Below are 20954 nucleotides of genomic sequence, written 5' to 3' on the forward strand. Positions count from 1 at the left end.
CTAGCACTGGAACGGGCATGAAGCCGTCGTTTTATTTATTGCATGGAGCGATGGAAGGGAGAAATGCCTGACGCATCGCAGCTTGGCCCACGCGCTCCTTGTGGTCCCTGTGGCTTGGGGCTGGGCTGAAGTCAGAGCCTGGCCCTGGCCCCGCCTTTCTCCTCTTTTTAAAGGTTATAAAAAGCAGCCACTGTCAGTTCGCTGCTCTGCTGCTTCCTCTTTTGACTCTTTGTGAAAGGAGAAAGCGCTTCATGTCTTGGCGTGAACTCCTTCCCCCCTGGCTGGTGATCATAGCGGGACTGACGGGCATCGTGCTGCTTTGCGTCTCCACTAAAGATGTGCCCGTTACCCCTTTCAGGACTAAGGTAAGGGCATCCACCTGCCCAAGGGGTGGCCAAGCCGAGGGTCAAGCGGGGCAGTAAGCAGAGGACCTTCTCCTCGTCTCTGGGGCTGCTTCTTAAGGAGAACCTGCCTATTTCCTTGTGCAAGCCAGGCATTTAAACTGGTGTGTTTTGTTGCTTTTTACATTCATTGCGCTACTGAGTTATTTACTAGCCTGAAACAACAAACTGAGGAGGGGAGGTGACTAGAACAAGACTGAGAGGATGGGTTGGCATCCTTCAACATGCTGTAGTTTTCAAACTGAAGACAAGCCAACCCCTTTGTCTGGTCAGGGAAATAGAGGCTGGATATGGTCCATGGATCAGCAGAGATGCTCACTGCAGGCTGAGGAGAGGCAGCCCATGTAAGGAGCTACCCCAGAGCAGCAAGGGACCAGTGCTGTCAGTGGAGGGAAAAGGCTACGTCACTCTTGAAAGTTGGCAGGAATTTGGCCCTGAACTGCTGCTTCTGTCTTTAAAAAAATATATATAATTATCTTCCATGCCTTCTCCTCTTCTGTCCTCTCTTGATTTTAACCAAAGAGCCAACCTGCTCTATGCAACAGGGTCAGATCTGCCTGGTGACTGGGGGGTTAACGCCCATCCACTATGCCTCCTGATGCACCACTGCTGAGGTGAGATCAGTGGCACACTATGGTTTAATTGAACAGAAGTAGGTTAACCTGTGCGTTTAGAGATACTAGCCCTCCTCCACGCTCCTCTCGGAAACAAAATTGGATTTAAAAAAACCCTTATTGCTCCATGCTCTATCCTTCCCTGGTGTTGAGCTGGGGCAGAAATGCGGTGATCCATTCTCATCCCTTGCACTCCCAGCAGCAGCCTTGCATTTTGTGAAGGAGGAAAAAAAATCCAGGTTTCTCTACCAATACCATTTGTTTCTTCCTCTTCTGCAGCAGCCGACATGTCCCTGCGAGAAATACGAGCTGTCACTTGTGTGGGAGGATGCCAGCAGGCTTGGGCAGGGACCTCCATCCTCCTTCCGCATTTCTGCTCCAGCTCCAGTCCTGGGTGCCATTTCTGGTGCAGCTGGGAGCTCCCAGGAAGGCTGCAGGCAGCCAGCTTCGCTCGGAGGTTGCAGCCAGGCTCTGTCTTGTGCTAAAACCCTTCTGACAGTGTTTAACATCAACCTCTCAGGAGGTTTCTCCTCCCACTCAGTCACAGCTACAACTATTTTTGTGCAAGATACAGCTTAGACCATGCATTACCACATACCTCCCAGATCTCACAAGTTTCTTTCCTGTCTGTATAGATGTCCCAGTTTGGGGTCATGTAATAGGGGGGAGAGGGGGAGACCATAGGCTAGCACTGGGGCTATTTTGAGTGTGGGGATGTCCAGAACAGCCACAGAGAGCAGTGCTGCAGGGTATCCCAGCTGCATCTCATTTCCTAACCCTCGCATATGAGGTGCAGCTCAGCAAGGCTCGATCAGCAGCAAATAGACCAAGCACTAGGCTGTAAAGAGACTAAGAAAGCCCTTGGCCTCACTGCTAGGCAACAGAACTGTCAGTGGACAAGGTGTTGAGAAATCTCATGTTTGCTGCTGCTGTTTCTGCCAAGACATTGTCTTGGTCTCTGTGGGGCTGCTGCGTTGGACAGTGTATGTGCTGGTTGATCCCAGTGTGCTGTGGCTCCTACAGGTCTGGCATGCACCAAGGCAAACCCAGCCTATGGTACACCATCTCTGCAGTGGGGCATCAAACAGGTAAGGGAGTCTCAGGTTCCTCAGAAGTAGGAGCAAGCCACAGTCCTCCAATTCCTGCATGAAAGCCTTAGCAAACCAATCCAGCATCAGTTTGAGTCCCAGAATCATTCAAGAGCCTGTATAGTGCCATCTTCCACTGCTTTAGGGCCTGTTTTTCCTGAGCTCCAGGTGGCTTAGCTCTTAGTGGAAGCCCTTTACCTGATTTCAGGAACAGCTACAGAGCATGCCACTGTAGGTCTGCTGAATTTCTGGGTGTTTCTCCACTCCTGCTGCTCCTCATGTATATTCAGAAATGCAGATGGTTCCCTGCAGATCCACATCATCTTCTGGCTTCACCCTTTCTTTGAACATAAAAAACTAACTCAAATACTGCAGTGCAGGCCCATGGGTTACCCAGAATACCTACATAATGCTGAGTTACCCTACAATAACAAAGCAGCATGCATTCAGTGGTGTTTATCTAGAATGTTTTTGGGGTTTTCCAGTATGGCATTGTTGTGGATGCTGGCCCATCCCGCACCATCCTGTTCATCTACCAGTGGACCACCACCAAGGCAAACAAGACCGGGGTGATCAGGGAATGCAGTTCCTGTCCTGTGCAAGGTAAGGTGCCTGATTCATGTTTGGTGGTCTGTGGGACTGGCATGGGATGGATGGAAACCCAGAGATCTGTGCGTGGACCATTGCCACAATTTCCTCAGCTCCTGTATCATTTAGCTGTACACTGAAGCAGTGTTGATAGTGAAGCACAAGGTGCTTATTTTCAGCATGAGTCTTCTCGACATGGGCAGATTTAGCCATACACAGCTGGATCTCAGAGCACTTGGCAGTAGCAGGTGACAGGTGTTTTGGCCTGCTGCAGGCAGGGAAGCACACAGGGAAGATGGGGTTCATCCTGATGTCCACATGGATCAGTGGCAGAGCCAAGGCTGCAGATCTTCTCACCCAGGCAAGACATTTAACAGCAACGGAGACAAATCTGGTTGCCGGGTGACGCTTTGTATCCTCTGCCTCATCCTGGAGCTACACCACTTACTGCCCAGAGTACAGTCAGGACAACAGAGATGCAAAGACTCCAGCCCCCTATGTGGGGTTTGACAGCACAACCACGAGTTCAGCTTGGTTTTAGGTCTCACATTTTGGAGAATATTAGGGTCTTCTTCACTAGTTTGAATCAGTTTGGCCCTGCCAAAGGCAGCTGAAAGGGTTTCATGCATTAATGCTCAGGGTTTAACTTCCCTATCTCTCAGTCTTGCTTTGATGTTGAAGCCTAATTATAGCAGGATGCTGGGAAACCCTGAACTCCCAGTAGCAGTGCTGTAGGAAGGCAGCTGCACAAGAAGCAGGGAAGGGACTTTGTGCCCTTGCAGATTGTAAGCAATACAAACCACCAGAAGATGCAATAAGTGTTCCTGAAACCTTGTATGTGTCCCTTGACTGCTGCCATCTTCACTGTCTGGGTTAAGAACAGCAACTGTAGCTCAGTACAGCAGTTTGTCAGCAGCAGCAACAAGAGGTCCAGGCAGGTGTCTCGCCCAGATGTGAGTAGTAGTCCTCTGTCTGCATGGCAGTGTGGTCACAGCCTTTGAGTAGCCATAGGCAAGCTGCATCTCAGCCCTATACAGGGCCCAGGAGAGCAGAGCACATGGTGAAGGAGTCACGCAGCCAGGAAGACAAGTGGGCCAGAGCATGGGGAAGTGAGGCTCTTCCTGGGTAGTAGTTCAAAACCAGCGTTTAAGAATCCATTAAATCTGCTGGAAAGATGAGTCAAGGCTTGCACACAGCTTGTCTCCGTGCAGCACCAGCATCCTCTAGAGCAGAGGTGTCTTGCTTGCCAGTGCAGGACTCGGAAGCTGGCTCCTCCAACACAAGAGGAAGTGGCTAGAGGAGAGAGGTGACACATCAGCCTCAGCTCTGCCTGCATGGCAGTGTGTCCTTCTGCTATCTTTTATAGCAGCTAAAGCCCCATTTCTTCCTCTGTGGGCTGAGACAGCCTCAGCTGTTGCAGCAGTCACGTGGCTGATACGTGGTCATTTACGGGATGTCTCAGCAGCAGAGCTAGGGTACTTTTAGTGCCATTTGGGATTTACATGCACATGTGTTTTGCTCCCAGTACCATATTTTAGCAGGACGGCTACATGGAGGAACTCCTTCATTCCACCTGCAACAGGTCCTGTCTTTAACCATGCCCTAGGACAGCAACCTCTTGAGTAACAGCTCTCGCACTTCTCCCATATGTTTCCCTAGAAAATTTCATTCTTTCCCCTCGTCCTCAGGTCCAGGAGTCTCCAACTACTCAGATTCTCCTCAGACAGTAGGGAAGAGCTTGGAGCCATGTTTGAACTGGGCCCAGAAGGAGATCCCAGCAGAGCAGCACAGCCAAACACCCCTCTACTTGGGAGCAACCACCAGCAAGAGGCAGATGAAGTGAGTGAATGTTGCAAACCCACACCCAGAGATCAGCACGTGTCATGTGGATCATTCTGTAAATGCATCTCACCCTGTCTGCTCTGCAGTGTTTCATCCCTAATCTGCTAGTCAGGTAAACCTTCTTCGGGTCCCAATGTACTCAAGGGGAGTACGGCATAGCTGTGTCTCCATACTGTCCCCCCAAGCAGCCATGAGGATGATGGTCTTGCTACTGCTACCAGTCCGTGTAAAGTCTCCTTCACAATTAGTGCTTGGCAAAAAAACCCTGTCAGTCTGGAAGCTAAAGTGTTTTCAGTTTATGTGACAACCCACATGGGCTTTCAGGGGTGCTTCCTGTCAGCAGGTTGGAAATGGCAGCGGGAAGATCCACCTTATCATACACACTTTTGTGGACACTGTTCTTAGTCACCTCATTATAGGGACCTTTATCTCCTTTTAGACACTGGGGAAAAGTAAGGTCTGGAGGGGACCAGGTCAGTGGGGCAAGGCCACAGGTTTCCCTCAGTGACAGAGGGTACTAAACTCCCAAATTCTTGAATGGTGGCACAACTGCTCAAATCATCCCTCTGCTGTTCTTGCCCCCAGTGCCATGTGAGGGGAGAGGGAAGTGGCAGCAATGTCATTGTGCCTTTGTGCTACGACCCAAAGTGGGGAGCACAGAAGAAACCCTGCAGCTGTGTCCCCACTGCAGGCTGCTCCTGGCAGGGTCCTGTAAAAACCAGTGTGTTGTCTTTTTCTTTTCTGTTTAGCCTCACCCATCTCCTTGCAGCCCTGACTGTGACCTTGAAGTCATCCCCCTTTGACTTTCAGGGGGCAAAGATCCTGTCCAGTCCAGACAAGGAAGCATTCGATTGGGTTGCTGTTAACTATGTCCTGGAGAACTTCTTCAAGGTAAAGAACAATCCTGCCTGGGGAGTACAGAACTGAGCTGAGCAACTCCCATTAACAAACAGCCACAGAGACATGTGGAGGGACCGTTAAAACCCTTTACTTTAAACAATGCTTAAGCACAACTTCCATGGCCTTTCAGAGGAGGCAGGTTATATCCAACACCAGCTGGTTGGGGGACATAATGTGAGATGGTTATAACTAGATTGAAGGACCGAACCTCTAATATAGCCTTTCATGGACATGTTCATGCAGTTGCCCTAACAGATGTGAGGTTTTCTGGGCAACACATCCAGGATGCTCACATAGATGACCTTACGTAGCCTAGCCCAGGATGTCAACAAGAACTCCACTGCTCCAAGTCCCTGCAGCTCTAGCTCAGCACCACTGTAAAACAGGCACTGCTGCTGTCTGTGGGGTGCTGTGGGATTGCCACTGGAGTCCAGCTGTCCCACAGAACATCCTGTGGATGGTGGACAGAGAAGCAGAGTCTTTTGCTGCCAAAGCAAAAGCCCATCAAATTTCCTTTCGTTGAGATGCTAATGAGAGTATAGTTGGGTGTCCCCAGCATAGAGGCCTGGTCTGTATTCAGAAGGCACTTGCTAAACAAAAAGAATACATTTAAGTTTCCTTGCTCTACCCATAGCTTCTCAAACCAAAGGGTCTCAAGAAGAACTCAAAGTGCAAGAGAAAGGTGGGTTAGACTGAGTTTTTCCACATCAGGGAAGTGAAAAGCAGTTCTGATAACCAGCAGCAAGCATGCACTGGTTAGGGAATTGCTAGCCCTGCTGGCGGCAACACAGCCTCCCCCAGCCAGGGACAGAGTGCTTACACCCACATAAACTTCCCTGCCTGTACTGCTAACTTCAGCATTGCCAAAATCAGTTCTGCAAGACTGCAGGAGATTAAACCACACTGTTCTTCTGACAGGAGGATCACTTTAGCATCAAGGAAGCACCTGAAGCCCATATCTGCCCACCTGGAACCCCCCCTCCCATTCCCTACCACCACCCCCCTCTCCTCTCTCCCCTGCTCCCACCTGCTGAGACCACTGCCTTGAACAGCAGTGGCCATCCAGGATGGTGAGTCCTGTTTGCTCTTGCTGGCTGCAGGGACCTCTCTGAGTAGATGGCAGTGCTTGTACAATGGCTCCTTTGCTCCCTCCAAAGCCACCAGTTCAGCATCCTTATGTCCTGTGGACGAAAAAAAACCAAAGTTGGGCTGTACTGCACCAGAAAGCTGCTTTCCCTCTGTGCACTAATACTTGTATTTGACTGCAACCCAGATGTAGAAGTCTTAAGAACTGACCTCTCTGGTTCTTTTTGGGTCAGTACGACTGGCGAGGACAGTTGGTCCCCTCTGGAAAGGGGATGGCAGGAGTCCTGTCTGTGGGAGGAACCTCAACACAGCTCACTTCCAAGGTAGAAGAGAACCAGGCACCAGAAGAGGGAGTGAGGCTGCAGCTGTATGGGCAGATGCACAACGTGTACACTCGTCACTGCCCCTGCCATGGCACAGACCAGCTCCGCAGTAGACTGCTCTCTATGCTCATTCAAGTGAGTATCTGCCAGAAGGGCATTTGCAAGGTTCCTGGATATGGTATCACTAAATGGCAGTTGCACAAGGTATAGCTTCTAATGGGCAAAATGTCAATCACTGTCTTTAACAGAGGGCATTTGCATATATCTGAAAAAGCCCAGTGCATTTGTAAAACATAGTCTCTATGCCCGAATCAATGCCCTCCAAGCAGACACGCAAGCACCCATTCAAGAGTTTCCTACTTGCAGGTTCTATTTGGCTCCTTACTTAATACACATGAGCACAAAATTGCTCTCCAGAGGTGCTAAGATCATTTTCAGGCTGAAGGGAGGCAAAGACTTCCCTTGGCTCCTCAGAACTGCTCCTCCATCCTAGAAAGGGAAGCTAAACAACAGCACCCAGAAACCAACTGGGGCCTTCCATTTGGGGTATTTCCTTTGCTGTCTTTAACCCTGTAGCAGCTTTAAAAGAACAATATTTCATTTTGAAAACATGGTGGTTTGGTTCTTCCAAACTTTATTTCACTTGTGGGGAGGGGCAGGATCTGATGCAAACTCAGGAATCATTTTAGTCTCCACCAAAACTAAGTCTTTTAGAAATAAACTACTCACTGCCCATCTGCTTGCCTCCCTATAAACCACACCTCCCCTTAGTTGAGATCTGAATGTCCCACATGCAGACCCACTTCACCACAGTTATATTGAGGAATTCCTAGAGATCAGAAACACTGATTCTTAAGGGACTGAGCCATTTGGAAGGCAGACCAGAACAGCCTCTTTCTTGCAACTAGAAAGAGTACAGGATTCACTGAAATTGTATTTCTGGTCTAAGGGAGAGCAGGTGGGGCTGGGACAACCCAGCCTCCCACAGCAGGTCCAGTCATTGCAGCTTGCCCTGAACTCAGGAGGAGCTGGGAGCCTGCTGCATCAGTCTGGGCCTTGCAGTTGACTACCTGAGATAAGGTTTGGCAAACTTTTTGCAGCCTGCCTGCTCAATTACAATACTGTGCCGCCAGAGGCAAACTGTTCTTCGCCGTGTTACATTTTGTCTTCCTTTGTGAAGCCCGGGGATGCCAACCTCCTCTCTTGTTGCCTCTGTCCTTGTTTTATTCTGACTCTAGGATCAGAGAAGTGCTAAAACTGTGTCTAATCCCTGCTGGCCCCTCACCTACTCCCGGGAAGTGCAGTGGCAATCAGTGCATACTGGGCCTTGTGCTCTCAGTGATGACACATTGGACATCCCTGGCCCTGAGGAGGTCTTCAACATCACTGGCTCCAGCAACCCCACTGCCTGCATAAGGCTTGTGCAAAGCCTGCTCAACTCATCTTCTTCCTGCAGCTTCTTCAAGCATTCCCTCAGCAGTGTTTTCAAGCCCCTCCGGACCAGGTTTCTGGTGGGTTCTCATTTACACTGGGGTAGGCAACTAGTACAGAGAACCCATGAAATGGGACCAGTCTGATCATTAATAAATACAGTGGGAACAGCCATGCTGCGCCCTCTGCTAGCCAAGAGAGCCAATGCCCTGGCTAATGCTGTACACATGCACTCCTGCCCTCTCCCCCTCATTGGCACATAACTGTTCAAATATAGATCACAGGCTTCCCACCAATGACTGTGGTAGGTCTTTCTTCATCCATGCTTCAGCAATATCTGCTTGTGAGACAAAGTTTGGGCATCCACGGAGCCAGCAGGGATAGGACAGCCAGGAGTTGCATGCTGAGCAGGTCTTCCCCCACAAGGTCTGTGGTAAAACTGAAGATCCTGTGCCACTCCCTTAGCAAACATCTGGGCATGCTCCACCACAAACATGCTTATATCTAAGACCCTAGATTTAGCGTCCAAAGTCATTGGGTTAAGCCAGGACCAGCTCAAGATCCTAGGACAAACTGAGTGCATTTCAGAGGGAATAATTACAGAAATTTCCTCAGCTCCCTGCTCCTGAGCGCCTTCCCATGGACATGGTGCCAAGGAACCTAAGGACCAGTCTACTTAGCCAGGCCAGGCAGGCTGCTGCACACAAGCTAGAAACAGTCCTGTTTCCATCTCCAGAGAGTAGCAGATCTACTTGTCTTCCTTGCACCCATCAGAGGCACTGTAAGCCCCAACGCAGGCACACAGAAAGGGCACCCTAGCAATGCACCCCACAGCTACTGCCACTTACTTTCCTATAGGCACTCTATGCAATGCAGGGCACAGTCCAACCTGATGATTATTTCTCCTGCTGTTGTAGGTGATTTCTGAGGCCACGGACTTCATGAGAGAAACTGTACCCTCTCCTGACTTGGGTCAGGCAGTCAACAGGCTTTGTGGGATGTCCATCAAAGAGGTAACTGTGGAATAACTTAGTGTGCAGGGAGAGTGGGAAGCAAGGAACAGTCTGTTGTAAAAGCCCATGGGGCTCAGACTGACAGAGCCATAACTTACTGGCTCCCTCAGGGAAAAAACTTGGTATTTGCCTGGTTTTTCGTTTTGGTTTTTTGGGGTTTTTTGTTTGGGTTTTTTTTTGTTTTTTTTTTTTACTTTGAAGAAACAGGCTCCACTTATTTTCCTTCCTCTCAAATCCCAGCTGCTGCTGGTAACACCTGGACTTAAATGAAAAGCCACAAGTACCTTTTACTGCATATTAAGGAGTAAACAGGAAGGCTGTCCACTCACTCCTGTACATCACCTTGGTCTTCCTGTTATCCTCCTCTCCTTAAGAGCAAGGAACACATCCACTCAGGCTCCAGGGTCTTTCGCATTTCACCTGGGCCCATGGAGACCATGCCAGGGGGAATTTGTAAGTTCTTTCTCTCAGTTGGTGGCTTATGAGGTCACCCTCATTTGCACCTACACTGACCAAGCATCCACAGTAACATTCAAATTGGACAATTTCTACAGGGTTTGCTAACAGGGTAGCAAAGCCCATAAGCAGTTCCCTAAAGCTTTCTCTTCTGTATGGAAGAGAAGATCTTGTTAATGCTCCTATTGAGAGAAAGGGTGCAGCATTAGCTCAACCTAATTAGAGTGCAGAGAATCATACCAAGCAGTTCACCTGCAAGGCAACTGTAGGACACGTGGCTGCCAGTCCTGCTGCTCTTGGAACTGCCTGGTCTTTAATAAGATGGGTACAAAGGCATTAAGAGATGACACTGGTTCCCAGACCACAGCCCAGTGGGTGCAGGAAACATGGTTTCAGCCTGCACGGACACAAACCCCTCCTCCAGTCCCACAGTCAGTCCCACAGCAGAAAAGAAAAGCTACAGGAGGCCTGAAATTCAGCTACTGAATATTTACTTCTTGTATTTTTTTTTCCCCATCTTCTTTTGGAAATGACACCAGCTGGTTAAGGAGTCCCAAAAAAGCCTGGATACACTTGTTGATTACTGTATTGTGTCTGCCTTCATCTTTCATCTCGATACAAAGGGATACACATTTGACTTTGATGGGTCTATCTGGACTGCATTCCAGAAGAAGGTCAGTTACCTATATTGTGGTATTTCTAATTACGAGGGAGGGTTGGTTTTAGTAAAGCCAGCCTGTCCCCACTCCTACAAGCCCTAACCAGCTAGGTTTCTCCAGCAAGATGTTTTTGCAAAATAAAGTCACAGTTGTGATACGCAAGAAAACCAGTGTCAGAGAGCTAGAGATTACACTTGTCCCCACTGAAAAATAGATGGGTCAAAAGCCTTATCTGGAGCAATACCATCTTTAAAAGTCTGTGCCCAATAGGGAAGGAAGTATGGCTTGATCACCACTTAATGCTAAGGACAAACTACTGATAATGTTTCCTGAGCCAAAACATGCTGCCCTACCTCTTTGCAATCACCTTCGTGCTAGTGAGGGTTTATAACTGGCTCATAAGGTCTGAAATTGCTTCAGGATCTGGAGCTCCTAGGGAAGACTTGATTCAGGTCCTCCCCTTCACAAAAGAAAACAAAGCCTATTCCCAGACCTCTTCACAACTCACCAGCAAAGGCATGGTCCCATTGAGCAGGGCCACATCCGTGATAGCAGTTCAGTCAGCTATGTGGTGATCATCAGACTAAGGCAAGGTAATGAGGTAGGTCCAGGGTCCATCCAGGGAGCCCAGCCTGGAAAGCCAGAGACAAGCAATCTATAACATATGTCTGAGATTTGACCAGGCAACAGGGCCAGAGACAGAACTACCCACAATGTAGACCTGAGGTCCACCCAGGAAAACCAGTCAGTAAGCAGAAAGAACAACACACAAGCACAGCACAGCTCAGGAAAAAAAGTAACTGCCCAGGCCAGAGCTTAAATGGAGCTCCCAGGCCCATGGGCCGTGGGGGTAGGTAGATGTCCCAGGTGAGACTGGTCAGGGCAATTAAGGCCTATTAGTGCACTCTGGGCACTGAGAGTGGGAGAGCTCCTCATTTCAAGTCTAATCCTTGGATCAGTCTGAAACAAAGTACAGGAGGTCTTGGGCATGTGCACAGAAACACAGCTGGATCCAGACTATCTCCTTCTCTTCTGACGTCTCCTCCTTTTTATTTCAATAGATGGGTGATACATCATCCGGATGGACTCTTGGGTACCTGCTGAGTCTGACCAACACCATCCCCCAGGACAGCCCAAGCTTCCTCAAGGGGATTGAACCTGGGGTCTGGTCTTTGCTCCTTATCCTCTTTGTCATGCTGCTCACCGGCTCTTTCATGCGCATCTCATACCGAGTGATGGTCAAGGAAAACAGCTTCAATAACAGGAACAGCAGTGTTTTTGATGACAACTGACAGTTATTCTGGGACTCGATACTCTTGCCAGAGGGCAGTTAATAGGGTACATACAGAAATCACACAGGTGTAAGTCACTGGAGGTTGCGAGTGATTTTCCTGCAGGACTCCCAAAGCCTCAGTGCCTTATTTCAACTTGCTAGCACTTCCACTACTGTACAGAGACAACAGATCCTGCTCTGCAGGAAACCTATGATTCCTGGTGGATGGCAAGCTATTCATTCTCCAAATGAGAGCAGCCTGCACTGATCTTGCTTGGGCTGCAGCTGAGATTACTCATGTCAACCTAATGAAATGATGCCTCTGAGCAGGCAGGCCCCAAGCTATTGTAAAGTTAATATGGAATAATCCTGTCTAATCAGGAGAGGTGGTGCCTGAAAAAAGAGCTCTGCCCTCTTCTGTGCCCACAAGAGAGACAATACCTGCAGTATTGTCATTAGTGAAGAATGGAACAGCATTAAAATATAGTCAGAATATAACTGCCAACTTGCTTCCATGTTCAAGGGAAAAAGCAGGTATTTTCTGCCTGCTACTATTGATCTGTCTGTTCTTCCACCTCAGTGATGGCATCCATGCATCCCTTCCAGCGAATGCTCTTGCTGACCAAGAATCCTTCAAAAGCAATGCTTTTCAGTCTTGGTCTCTACAAAATGTGCAGAGCATCAAAGGAGAAACAAAGCGCACAGACACACAGCTGAGTCCCTGTCTCTCAGCTGAGTCATGGCAACTCAGGGTTAAAATTGTCAATTTAAACTCTTTAACCAGGACTTAAATTAACACATTTAATTTCACATCAGCTAAAAGAGGGTACATGCTGGGCTAAGGTTCACCAGTTTGTTCATTCGCACTGAACTGCTTGTCTCATTGACTCTGAAAGTGAAGTTATCTCATCTAACATTGTCCTTTAGACAAGAGCAGACCCAGGAACAGAAGCTTTCCTAATTGTCAGTCCAATTACTCTCATATTAGACTGTGACCAGAGTTACTTTATAATCCAATACTCAGGATTCCTCTGGGACTTGGCAGTCATTCCAGCAACTCTGGTCTGCTCTGCTCATCTAAAACATGAGGTGCTGTACAGATTCTCTGTGGTGTTGTGACGAAAAGGGATCGAATCAGACAAACACTGTCCTTGGACTAAAATGTTTAGAGTTCTCCTCTTGGATTGCTTCAGAGAGTTAAACACACAGGCTGTTAAAAGCCTAAGGGACGAGCATCTCCAATGCATTTCAGACCACTTTAAACAGAAATTAAAATGCTCACAGATGCAGTGATGTGCCTTGCAGGATTTTTAAAGCTACCATGGCACCCAAATCCTTTCAAATCTGATTATTAATCCCTTGTGCTCCCAACTCATATATAGGACATACCCCCTCCCCTATAATATTGGGGTATTCATAAATGTTCAGGCCAATTAATGAAGGTTTGGAACCTGTCAGTCAAGTTTGGAGGGGTGTGGAAACAGATTTAAACAAGCTTCATATTCATTTCTTTGAGTTGCACATTAGATATTTTTAATTATATCATGTTATTAAAGATGTTTTAATAGACTGTCTGTGTTATTCTTGGCAAGAGATCAAAGCGGGGGTTTTATTGTGAACACAGAGTGTTTCAGTGAGGAGGATGGGGGATGCTGATTTTGCCTCTGTTTACTCAAGGGCTGTTATGCTGTGTACTTTCGGGGTACACAATGAGAACCCCTGAAGGCACTTTCTTCCCAGTGGCAGGCAGGCAGAAAATTACTTCAGGTAACCTGGTTGCTGGTATTTAGTTGATGAGAGACGTGTCTACATCTTTGATGTGTTCTTTGCTCAAACCATCTGAAGAAGGTAGGAGGGATTCAGGCAAGCCTAAATAGAAAAAAAAAAAGAGGTTATCAGGGAGTCAGCGATATCGGGGAAATTCCTGAGACTTCATTCCTCCCGCATCTGGAAATGCAATCATTAAACAGAGCTCTGGCTCTGTGACCTGTCAGCACATATGAGAACTGTGGGATTCCTGCCTGAGATTTGCAACCTGCCCAAGAAGAATCCTACCACTGTCAGAAATGGAAATAAGCCAGTGAGATGCCAGGAACCCCAGGACTCCAGGTGTTCTGGCCTGCTCAGTCATTATACCTTCTTGATTTTTAATACTAGATTACAGGGTCCAAGAGAAAAGGACATTGGCTGGAACTTCCCCAAGCTCTTGTTTAGAAGGGACTTTGGGACTTCCATGCAGATAAAAAGTGAGCAGTTAGGCAAGAAGCTCAGCATGTCCTCCTGACTTTACTTTTGCCTTGCATATGCCACTGAGCTGTATTAGGTGATGGCACGTACACATGGCCTAATTTGCCCCATTAAATCCATGACACTCGAGCCACCATTTGACACTGAGCCACCGCTCTGTGATGTGAAGACAACCCACAAACACTTGATTTAGAGCAGATCCTAAACTCTTGAGCTAAAATCTGCAAAGGCACAGTGAGACATTTCAATGGCTGAAGTTCTTTCCCCAGTGGTCCACACACTACAGGCGGCAGCTCTGCTCCCTCCTTTCCCATCATTCCTTCCAAATACTGCCAGTGCTGTCTTCTCCTGCAGGCAGGTCACGGGGGCAGGTGGGACAGGCAGACTGTGCTGCACATCCCAAGCCGCAGCCCCAGCAGCTAGGGTTACCGGGTGAACCGGGCTTGGAATGGGCAGTATTGACGGTGTGTACCATTCTCTATCTGGCAGAAAAAAAACCCACTTATAGATGTATTTACTAGATGATGAGCTAGACTGGTATGTTAAAAGCCCTGAAGTGTGCTTTTAGTCATAAAAAAGGCAAAAAATAACAAAATCGGGAACTTATGAGAAGAATGGAAACTAACAAAGTAACATATTCCTTTCTCCCAGCTCTCTATATAAGCAGTTCCTTCATGTCAGCAGTACATAAATTTGTAGAATTAATCCCCAGATTACCTGGACAACAGAAATCTACTTAATAGGAGATTCTAGATTAACTCACTTTGAAATGAAGATGCTTGCAGCCCTTTGGCTACAATGCAATTGTAGAAATGATTAATAATGAGGATTTTCTAACTGTCCCTAAATTCTTTAAGTTTATGCATAGCGCTCTCGCTTCTCACTCAGGCTGAACCATGGGAGAGCTCTTCTGGCAGATAATGTCTGCTCACATGTAATTGCAGTTCTGCTGCTGTCACTAAGTATCAATAAGAGGGAAATCAAAAGTATTAGATATAAAAATTGACACCAGAAAGCACTTTCTCTATCTTAGCTCCAGAAACACGTAAGTTAGCTGACCTGCTGCTGGCTAGAGTGGCCTAAATTTCATTTCAGCATGTTTGTAGGAGTATGTTCGTTCCTGTCTTTCTTCCAATTTATACCATTTCCAAAGCGTCATGGATTCCCAACCAGTACATCCCATCTGGGTTGTACCAATGAATTTCCATGAAAATTGAGAGAAGTAATGGTTTACTGCCTGCAGTCCCGTTTTGCAGTATGAAGTTCACCACCACAGGACCAGAGTTGTTTCTTTCTTCCTGTTCTGATGCACCCAGGCTCCCTGCAGCTGTAGGAGAGACACCTAACCTCCCCCTCGGTACCTGGCTGTATCCGAGGCAGGGCTGTAGATAAGTGCTGCTTTTTGAGATACAGGTATTTCACAGGACATTTATGGATTAATTAGTTCACCGGGATTTCACAGAGCTGGACTTTCTAGCAGGTGCTGTCACAGACTTCCTAGCTTATCTTGGCAAGTCGTGAGAATGTCATGCATACTTCAAGGACTCCGCAAAACTTGTCATGTGGCTGAGCTCCAGCTTCCCATTAGTAATGCAGTGATTGTAACTCCTCCTCCCCTTGAGATACTGTGCTGCTTGTGGAGGTATCTAGTTCAGTGGTTAAGGGAAGGCCTCTGGAATAGCAAGTTTAGAAACAATGTACAGCATCAGGCACTGCAGTACTTGCACTCATTTCAGTTGTTTGGGGCTGTTATAATAAACAATAATGAAATAACTTGAAATCCACAAACACTGGAGGAGCAAATCCAGCACAACATGAGAGGAGTGCCTTTTAGGATGGCTGGATTTAAAGATTGATCACTACATTTTTATTTTGTTCTTGTACCATGCCTATGATCATGTACCTGAGTACCTTCCAGAGTAGTAGGAAGCCATATGATGTTTATATCCTACCTCATGGTTTGTCACTGCTACTCCAAGAGCTAATTCAGAGCACACTGAAGTAGATGGAAATGCTAGCAGAAGAACAAGCCCGAATGAATACTGGGATCAGTAAAACCCCAATTTTTGCCCTAGGTCTCTTAATATAAAAGTCCTTTCGTAATGCCATCAAACCCAGGCAAGTCAAAGTGTTTTGATGTTTTGCAAGTGCAAACATCACTGTGTACTCGTACACAGTGGAGACCAGGCAGAAGAAGTGTCTTAGACCTGGTTTCCACCATCCCCTCGATATGAGATATTCAGAGCCTTCTTGCAGTACTGTGCTTTTAGATCCCCTGTTCAACTCATAAACGCAGAACGTAAGCTGTTGCTCCCCTGAGTGTGTAATGACAGGGATTAGTCACAAGAGGGAGGCTGGCAGAACAGCGCCTTAAGCCTTAGGAAAGCTGCAACACAGCCAGTAGCTGGTCCCACCACAAATCAAATAAATTAGCAAGCAGGCTTGTCTGGAAACTTGTCAAGGAGACTCCTGATGTGGACACAGATGAAAGACACACTGCAGTATGGAAGCTCTCTATGTGTGGGATGTAAAAGCAGCTCTAATCAGTGATTTAAGAAGCCGTGGCTTTAGTGGAAGAAGGCCTCTATGCAGGGAGAATGGGCACTAGCGTGGATGAAGCCTTTTTTGGAAACAAGAGGGAGAAAGAATAATCCCTAATAGGAAGAAGACTGCACTGGGAATGAAGAAGAGGAGGTTTGAGAGAGACAGAGGAATGATAAAATCAACTTCTGTGTGAAGGAAAGCTTATTTTTGTTCACAGCAGGGGGTGTCACCATATGCGCACCTCATGATCGAATTAGTCACCACTTCTTGGTGGAAATTCTCCAGAAACAGAACTCCCAAGTGAAAGATACCTATAGGCCTTATCGCTGGACAGTGTACAGTGCTGGAGCTCTGGAACCGAATGAGGGAAACTTTACGGGAATAGTGTTCAAAGTTCACTGGTTTTAAACACGAAGGAGATGTAAACTGCCAATTAATGCTGAACTTTACGCCACGTAAAAGCTGGTTTAGCATTACCTTCTGTTTCATGGTAATCACTGACAATGTTTAAGACTTTCTTGAGTGTTTAAGACTCTGTCTTGAGACAGGCTTTCTTCTGAACTGAGGAGCTCAGTGGAAATCATCAAACCAAATGGAAGGAGCTCTTCTTCCACACAGCTTGTGGTTAAACTGTGGGACTCACCATGACAGGAGGTTGTTTATGCCAAAAGTTCACATGGCTGCAAAAGGTGATTAGATAAATTCATAATAATCCACTGGGGCTATTAAACCAAAAGTTACTTGCTTGTGGCTAAAGAATTGCCTGCCACATCCGTGTATGTTTGCCCTGTTCTTCCTTGCCAGCTGCTGCTAATCATTAGAGACAAGATACTGGCCTGGATGGACCAGTGGCTTGATCCCATTCAGCGGCTCCTATTTCTCTCAAGTCTCTCTCACTAGTCTCTGGAAGCAGCCCCTCACCTTCAACAACTTCAATCTCTCAGGAGCAATAATTTCTATAAAACAAAGCATTGCTTATCCTTAGAAGTAACAGAAAGACTAGAATGACAAAAGGTCTGTACATACCCACGTCATACTTCAGTGTTACCATAAACCTGGAATGACCCCAACACCAAAAGCTTTTCAGTTCTGGAGGCAGGCTTCCACCCACATTCGTTCTGCAGTGTCCCCCTCTTGAACTCAGGGCTTCAGATTTTTACCTATATAAACAGAATTAGTTCTGTGATTTCTGTTTGGGCTCCTGCCAGCCCCAACATCACCCCAGCCCCAGGTACTGGGCTCAGTTTAGACTAGGATGCTATTTCAGAGACACAGACTGCTATCTTGCTGGTTAAGCATCAAGAGAAGAATTATAGCCGTTGTCTGCCTGCCTGCCAAGGGGAGGGATCATCTCTATATACCCCATAGCACACAAAGAACACTGGTTCAGTAAAAGGGGAATGCAATACTGAAAAGTTAAAGAAAGCATCTCCCCACTCTGCTCAAACCAGTTGTATTCACAGTAAAATCTGTTTCCATGTCAAAAGCAGTACAGACAGTTTAAAAAAAACCCACAAAAACAATTACAATTAAAAGTTAAAAAACAACTAATATATAGTTCAATGAAACAGAAATGCAATTTCCAACTTAGTTTTAACTTCACTACCATGTCTTTCTTTGGATTATACCCAGGGACTTTGCCCTCGTGATACTGGCCCCTAACGTTTTCTAGTACCCCCGTTACAGCCATTAACTGATACAGCAAACTTACAGATGGGAAATTTGGAAGCACATAAATGAGGTGAAACCTCCTTGCTTGTCACTTGCAGCAGCATTTGAGGAGAGCTTTCAAAGAAATCAAATACCCGATAAAACAGATGTCTTCAATGAAAACATGATGTGGGAGCCACGTACCTCCCCACCCTGGTCAAGCTGTTCTTGTCTCTGCTATCCCAGTTGCTTTCCAACTGCCCCCTGCTCCCCTGCCCTGGGAATCTGCAGCGGTGTCTCTGTGCAGGCTGTCCACTAAACCAACGACGATTAGAAACGCACTTCAGCATTTTGCTCAGCCAGGACCATGGAACGTGCAATTTTTTCCTCCCAGAATTTGCCCAATTGTCAGTGTTTTGTACAGAGGTTTGCCTTTGAAGGAATGCTTCGTGTGAGACAAGGTTCTGGCAGAAACCTGCCTTGTTACTTGCCAGCTCACCTTCTGGTACGCACTAATTAGGTTGCTGGGCTGCCACAGTATTAGAAGTCACAGGGCTAAGATAGTCGGCAGCTCCAGCAGCTCTCCATGGAGATTCCTGGCAGCTTGGCTGTGTTCCTCCTCACAGAGAGCTTGGAAGTACTGTCATTTGACTTTAATTTTTAAAATGCAAAAATATTTAAAATAGAATTGTCATTTCCTGTGGATCTGCATGTAGCCAAGAACAGAAGTACTACCTGACTGGGACAGAATTAGCAAAAATAAGTGTAGCATGAATAATTTGAAATGCCTCCTAACCCATAGATCTTCAGGTGGCTGAATCTCCCAGGGAAACCTCTGGAGGCTCAATCAGAGGAGCAAAGTTTTAGCTACCCCATAGGGTGCTACCCCCTGCTCTGCTGGGTGCAATCCTGATACCATTTTAGAGATAGAGATTGGAAGTCTTAACAGAGCAGCATATTTCCACGTTTTTGCTGCCACTGGGAATGCTGGGGGTGGCAACCATTTCTCACTCTACACATTAGAGAACAGCTTCCCAAACATTAAAGGCAGTGCGGGCTGAAGCACAAGCTGTGAGAAGCACCAGCTACAAAGGCTCATAATTTCTAACAAAGTAAGGAAATAGATCTTTGTCACTGATGTGCAGTCCTTTGCTTTCTGGCCCTGGCTGAAAAAAAATCCGTATCTGCATTAAATACAGCAGCACTTGTACCAGCAAACCTCCTACTAGCCCTGCAGTGTCTCCCCCTGCTCCATTTTAGGGATGGTTTTCTAGGGCTTCATGAGCGCAGAAGCTTGCTAATGCTGTTCTGAGTATGCCTCGATGAGAATTTATGCTGAATGAACTTTCCTAGACAGCAGAACACAGGCAAGACATTCTACATTCTCTCTTTTTAATCAGAAAGAAGACAGCGTTCATTTTTTATGTTTCTCTGAAGAGATGGCATCACGTCCTGGACGAAAAGCTGTCTTCACTCATTATTACAGCTTTGTATGAAATCTTGAGCAAGTCTGATCTGGATTCATCTTGGCTGCCTTTGATACTTAAATGATACTGAGATTTTGGATTTGGTAACCTCAAACACCTTTACAGAGAACAGAAAGCTGTTGTCAGAAGGCTATTCAGAGCTGGAATAGGCCAAGCCATCCCTTTCCACTGACTCCAGTGTGAATACAGCCCAGAGTTAACTATTCAAATAAACGTCTATATTTAGGTGGGGTAAATCTGGACCCTAATGCCTTTGCATTACTCAGCTATCTCGAAGTAAACTGCATAAAACTCCTGCATTCTGGCTTTGAATGTGGAGGATGAGCTGGACATGTGTCTTCCTAGTTGTGTCTGGGCACCTCTGGGGCTGATAAAAGGTCTTTCTCAGGAGCTCCTGGCACCGCCCAGGATCCTCTTGGGTCACTCCTGATGCTCTGGGGCTCCTCCCAGGGTCTCTGGGGCTGCTCCAAGTGCTCCTGGGCTCCGTCCAGCATCTCTGGGGGATTATGTTGTTTACATGCCAGAAATACCAATCATCATAACCTTTGTATTAAGCCAACTACCAGAGGCTATTCGATCTCCAGCAAAAGTCTTCACAGTGCCATTCTCCTGCCCACCTCCTCACGTGACCCAGTCACAGAAGCAGTTGGATTATTGTTAGCCAAACATAGATCATGATATGTATACAAGCCATAACGTACCTCTGTCTCATATGAATGCCTGAATGACACAGAGTGCCAGCCCGATGTGCTCTGTTTGTGTAGAAAGAATTGAGGTCACTGCTGCTTTTGCCACAGTCCACCCCCGCATCAAGGCAGCAGTTTGACACTAGCTAGGTTTGGAGAATTCAATTAGGAGTCTCTTTCAAGTTTCAGCTACAGTATGAAACAAGAAGAGATGCTAGGACTTGTAGACCTTGCTGGCACCCTAATGAATACATATAGTCATAAGACGACTCTGCTGAAACAACAAAGTATGCTCAGTAGAAGCTGTGACCAATAGATGAACAGTCTATGCAAGAATGTGCTAACAAAGTTGGACGGCAGAAGGGAACAGTACAGCAGAGTAAGAGACAGAAAGAGAAAACATAAGCGAGGGAGACATTTATCCAGCTTGGGATGCTTGGCTGCCTCACGATAGGGCTGCAACATGAACTGTCACCTAGCACAGCACTGCTCTGCTCACCCTCGGCAGGACTCGGTGAGCCAGCCAGCCGCCCACCTCGAGGCCGTGAGAGGACACCACCTCACACAGGCCCCCTCCCAGGAGGACACCACCTCACACGAGCGCTCCCCTCGCCGCACAGCGGCTTCCCGCAAAGGAGCTGCCGTCAAACGGCTCTCCCCGGCCGC

The 20954-nt window shown here is 47.1% G+C and overlaps 1 protein-coding gene and 1 long non-coding RNA gene across 3 annotated transcripts; one reads left to right on the forward strand and one right to left on the reverse strand.

The window, feature by feature from the left end:
* The first annotated feature begins 207 nt into the window (after positions 1–207).
* Positions 208–13244, forward strand: LOC128154615 (ectonucleoside triphosphate diphosphohydrolase 2-like). 2 transcript variants are annotated; one of them, XM_052815492.1, is made up of 9 exons: positions 208–365; positions 2589–2706; positions 4380–4530; positions 5283–5424; positions 6753–6977; positions 8081–8353; positions 9191–9286; positions 10282–10416; positions 11463–13244. In XM_052815492.1, exons 1-9 carry the CDS (start codon positions 252–254, stop codon positions 11691–11693), a joined length of 1485 nt encoding a protein of 494 aa, XP_052671452.1. In that variant the 5' UTR covers positions 208–251; the 3' UTR covers positions 11694–13244. The 2 variants fall into 2 exon arrangements, with proteins under 2 accessions (XP_052671452.1, XP_052671453.1); XM_052815493.1 differs by having other exon boundaries at positions 262–365; positions 5344–5424.
* LOC128154616 (uncharacterized) lies at positions 13177–20585 on the reverse strand. Its single transcript, XR_008239394.1, has 2 exons — positions 17492–20585; positions 13177–13543 (listed from the first exon to the last, which is right to left on the reverse strand). It is a non-coding gene; the product is annotated as an uncharacterized LOC128154616 (long non-coding RNA).
* Positions 20586–20954: the final 369 nt, after the last annotated feature.

Source organism: Harpia harpyja, chromosome 19, assembly GCF_026419915.1.
Source record: "Harpia harpyja isolate bHarHar1 chromosome 19, bHarHar1 primary haplotype, whole genome shotgun sequence".
Lineage (NCBI taxonomy): Eukaryota > Metazoa > Chordata > Aves > Accipitriformes > Accipitridae > Harpia > Harpia harpyja.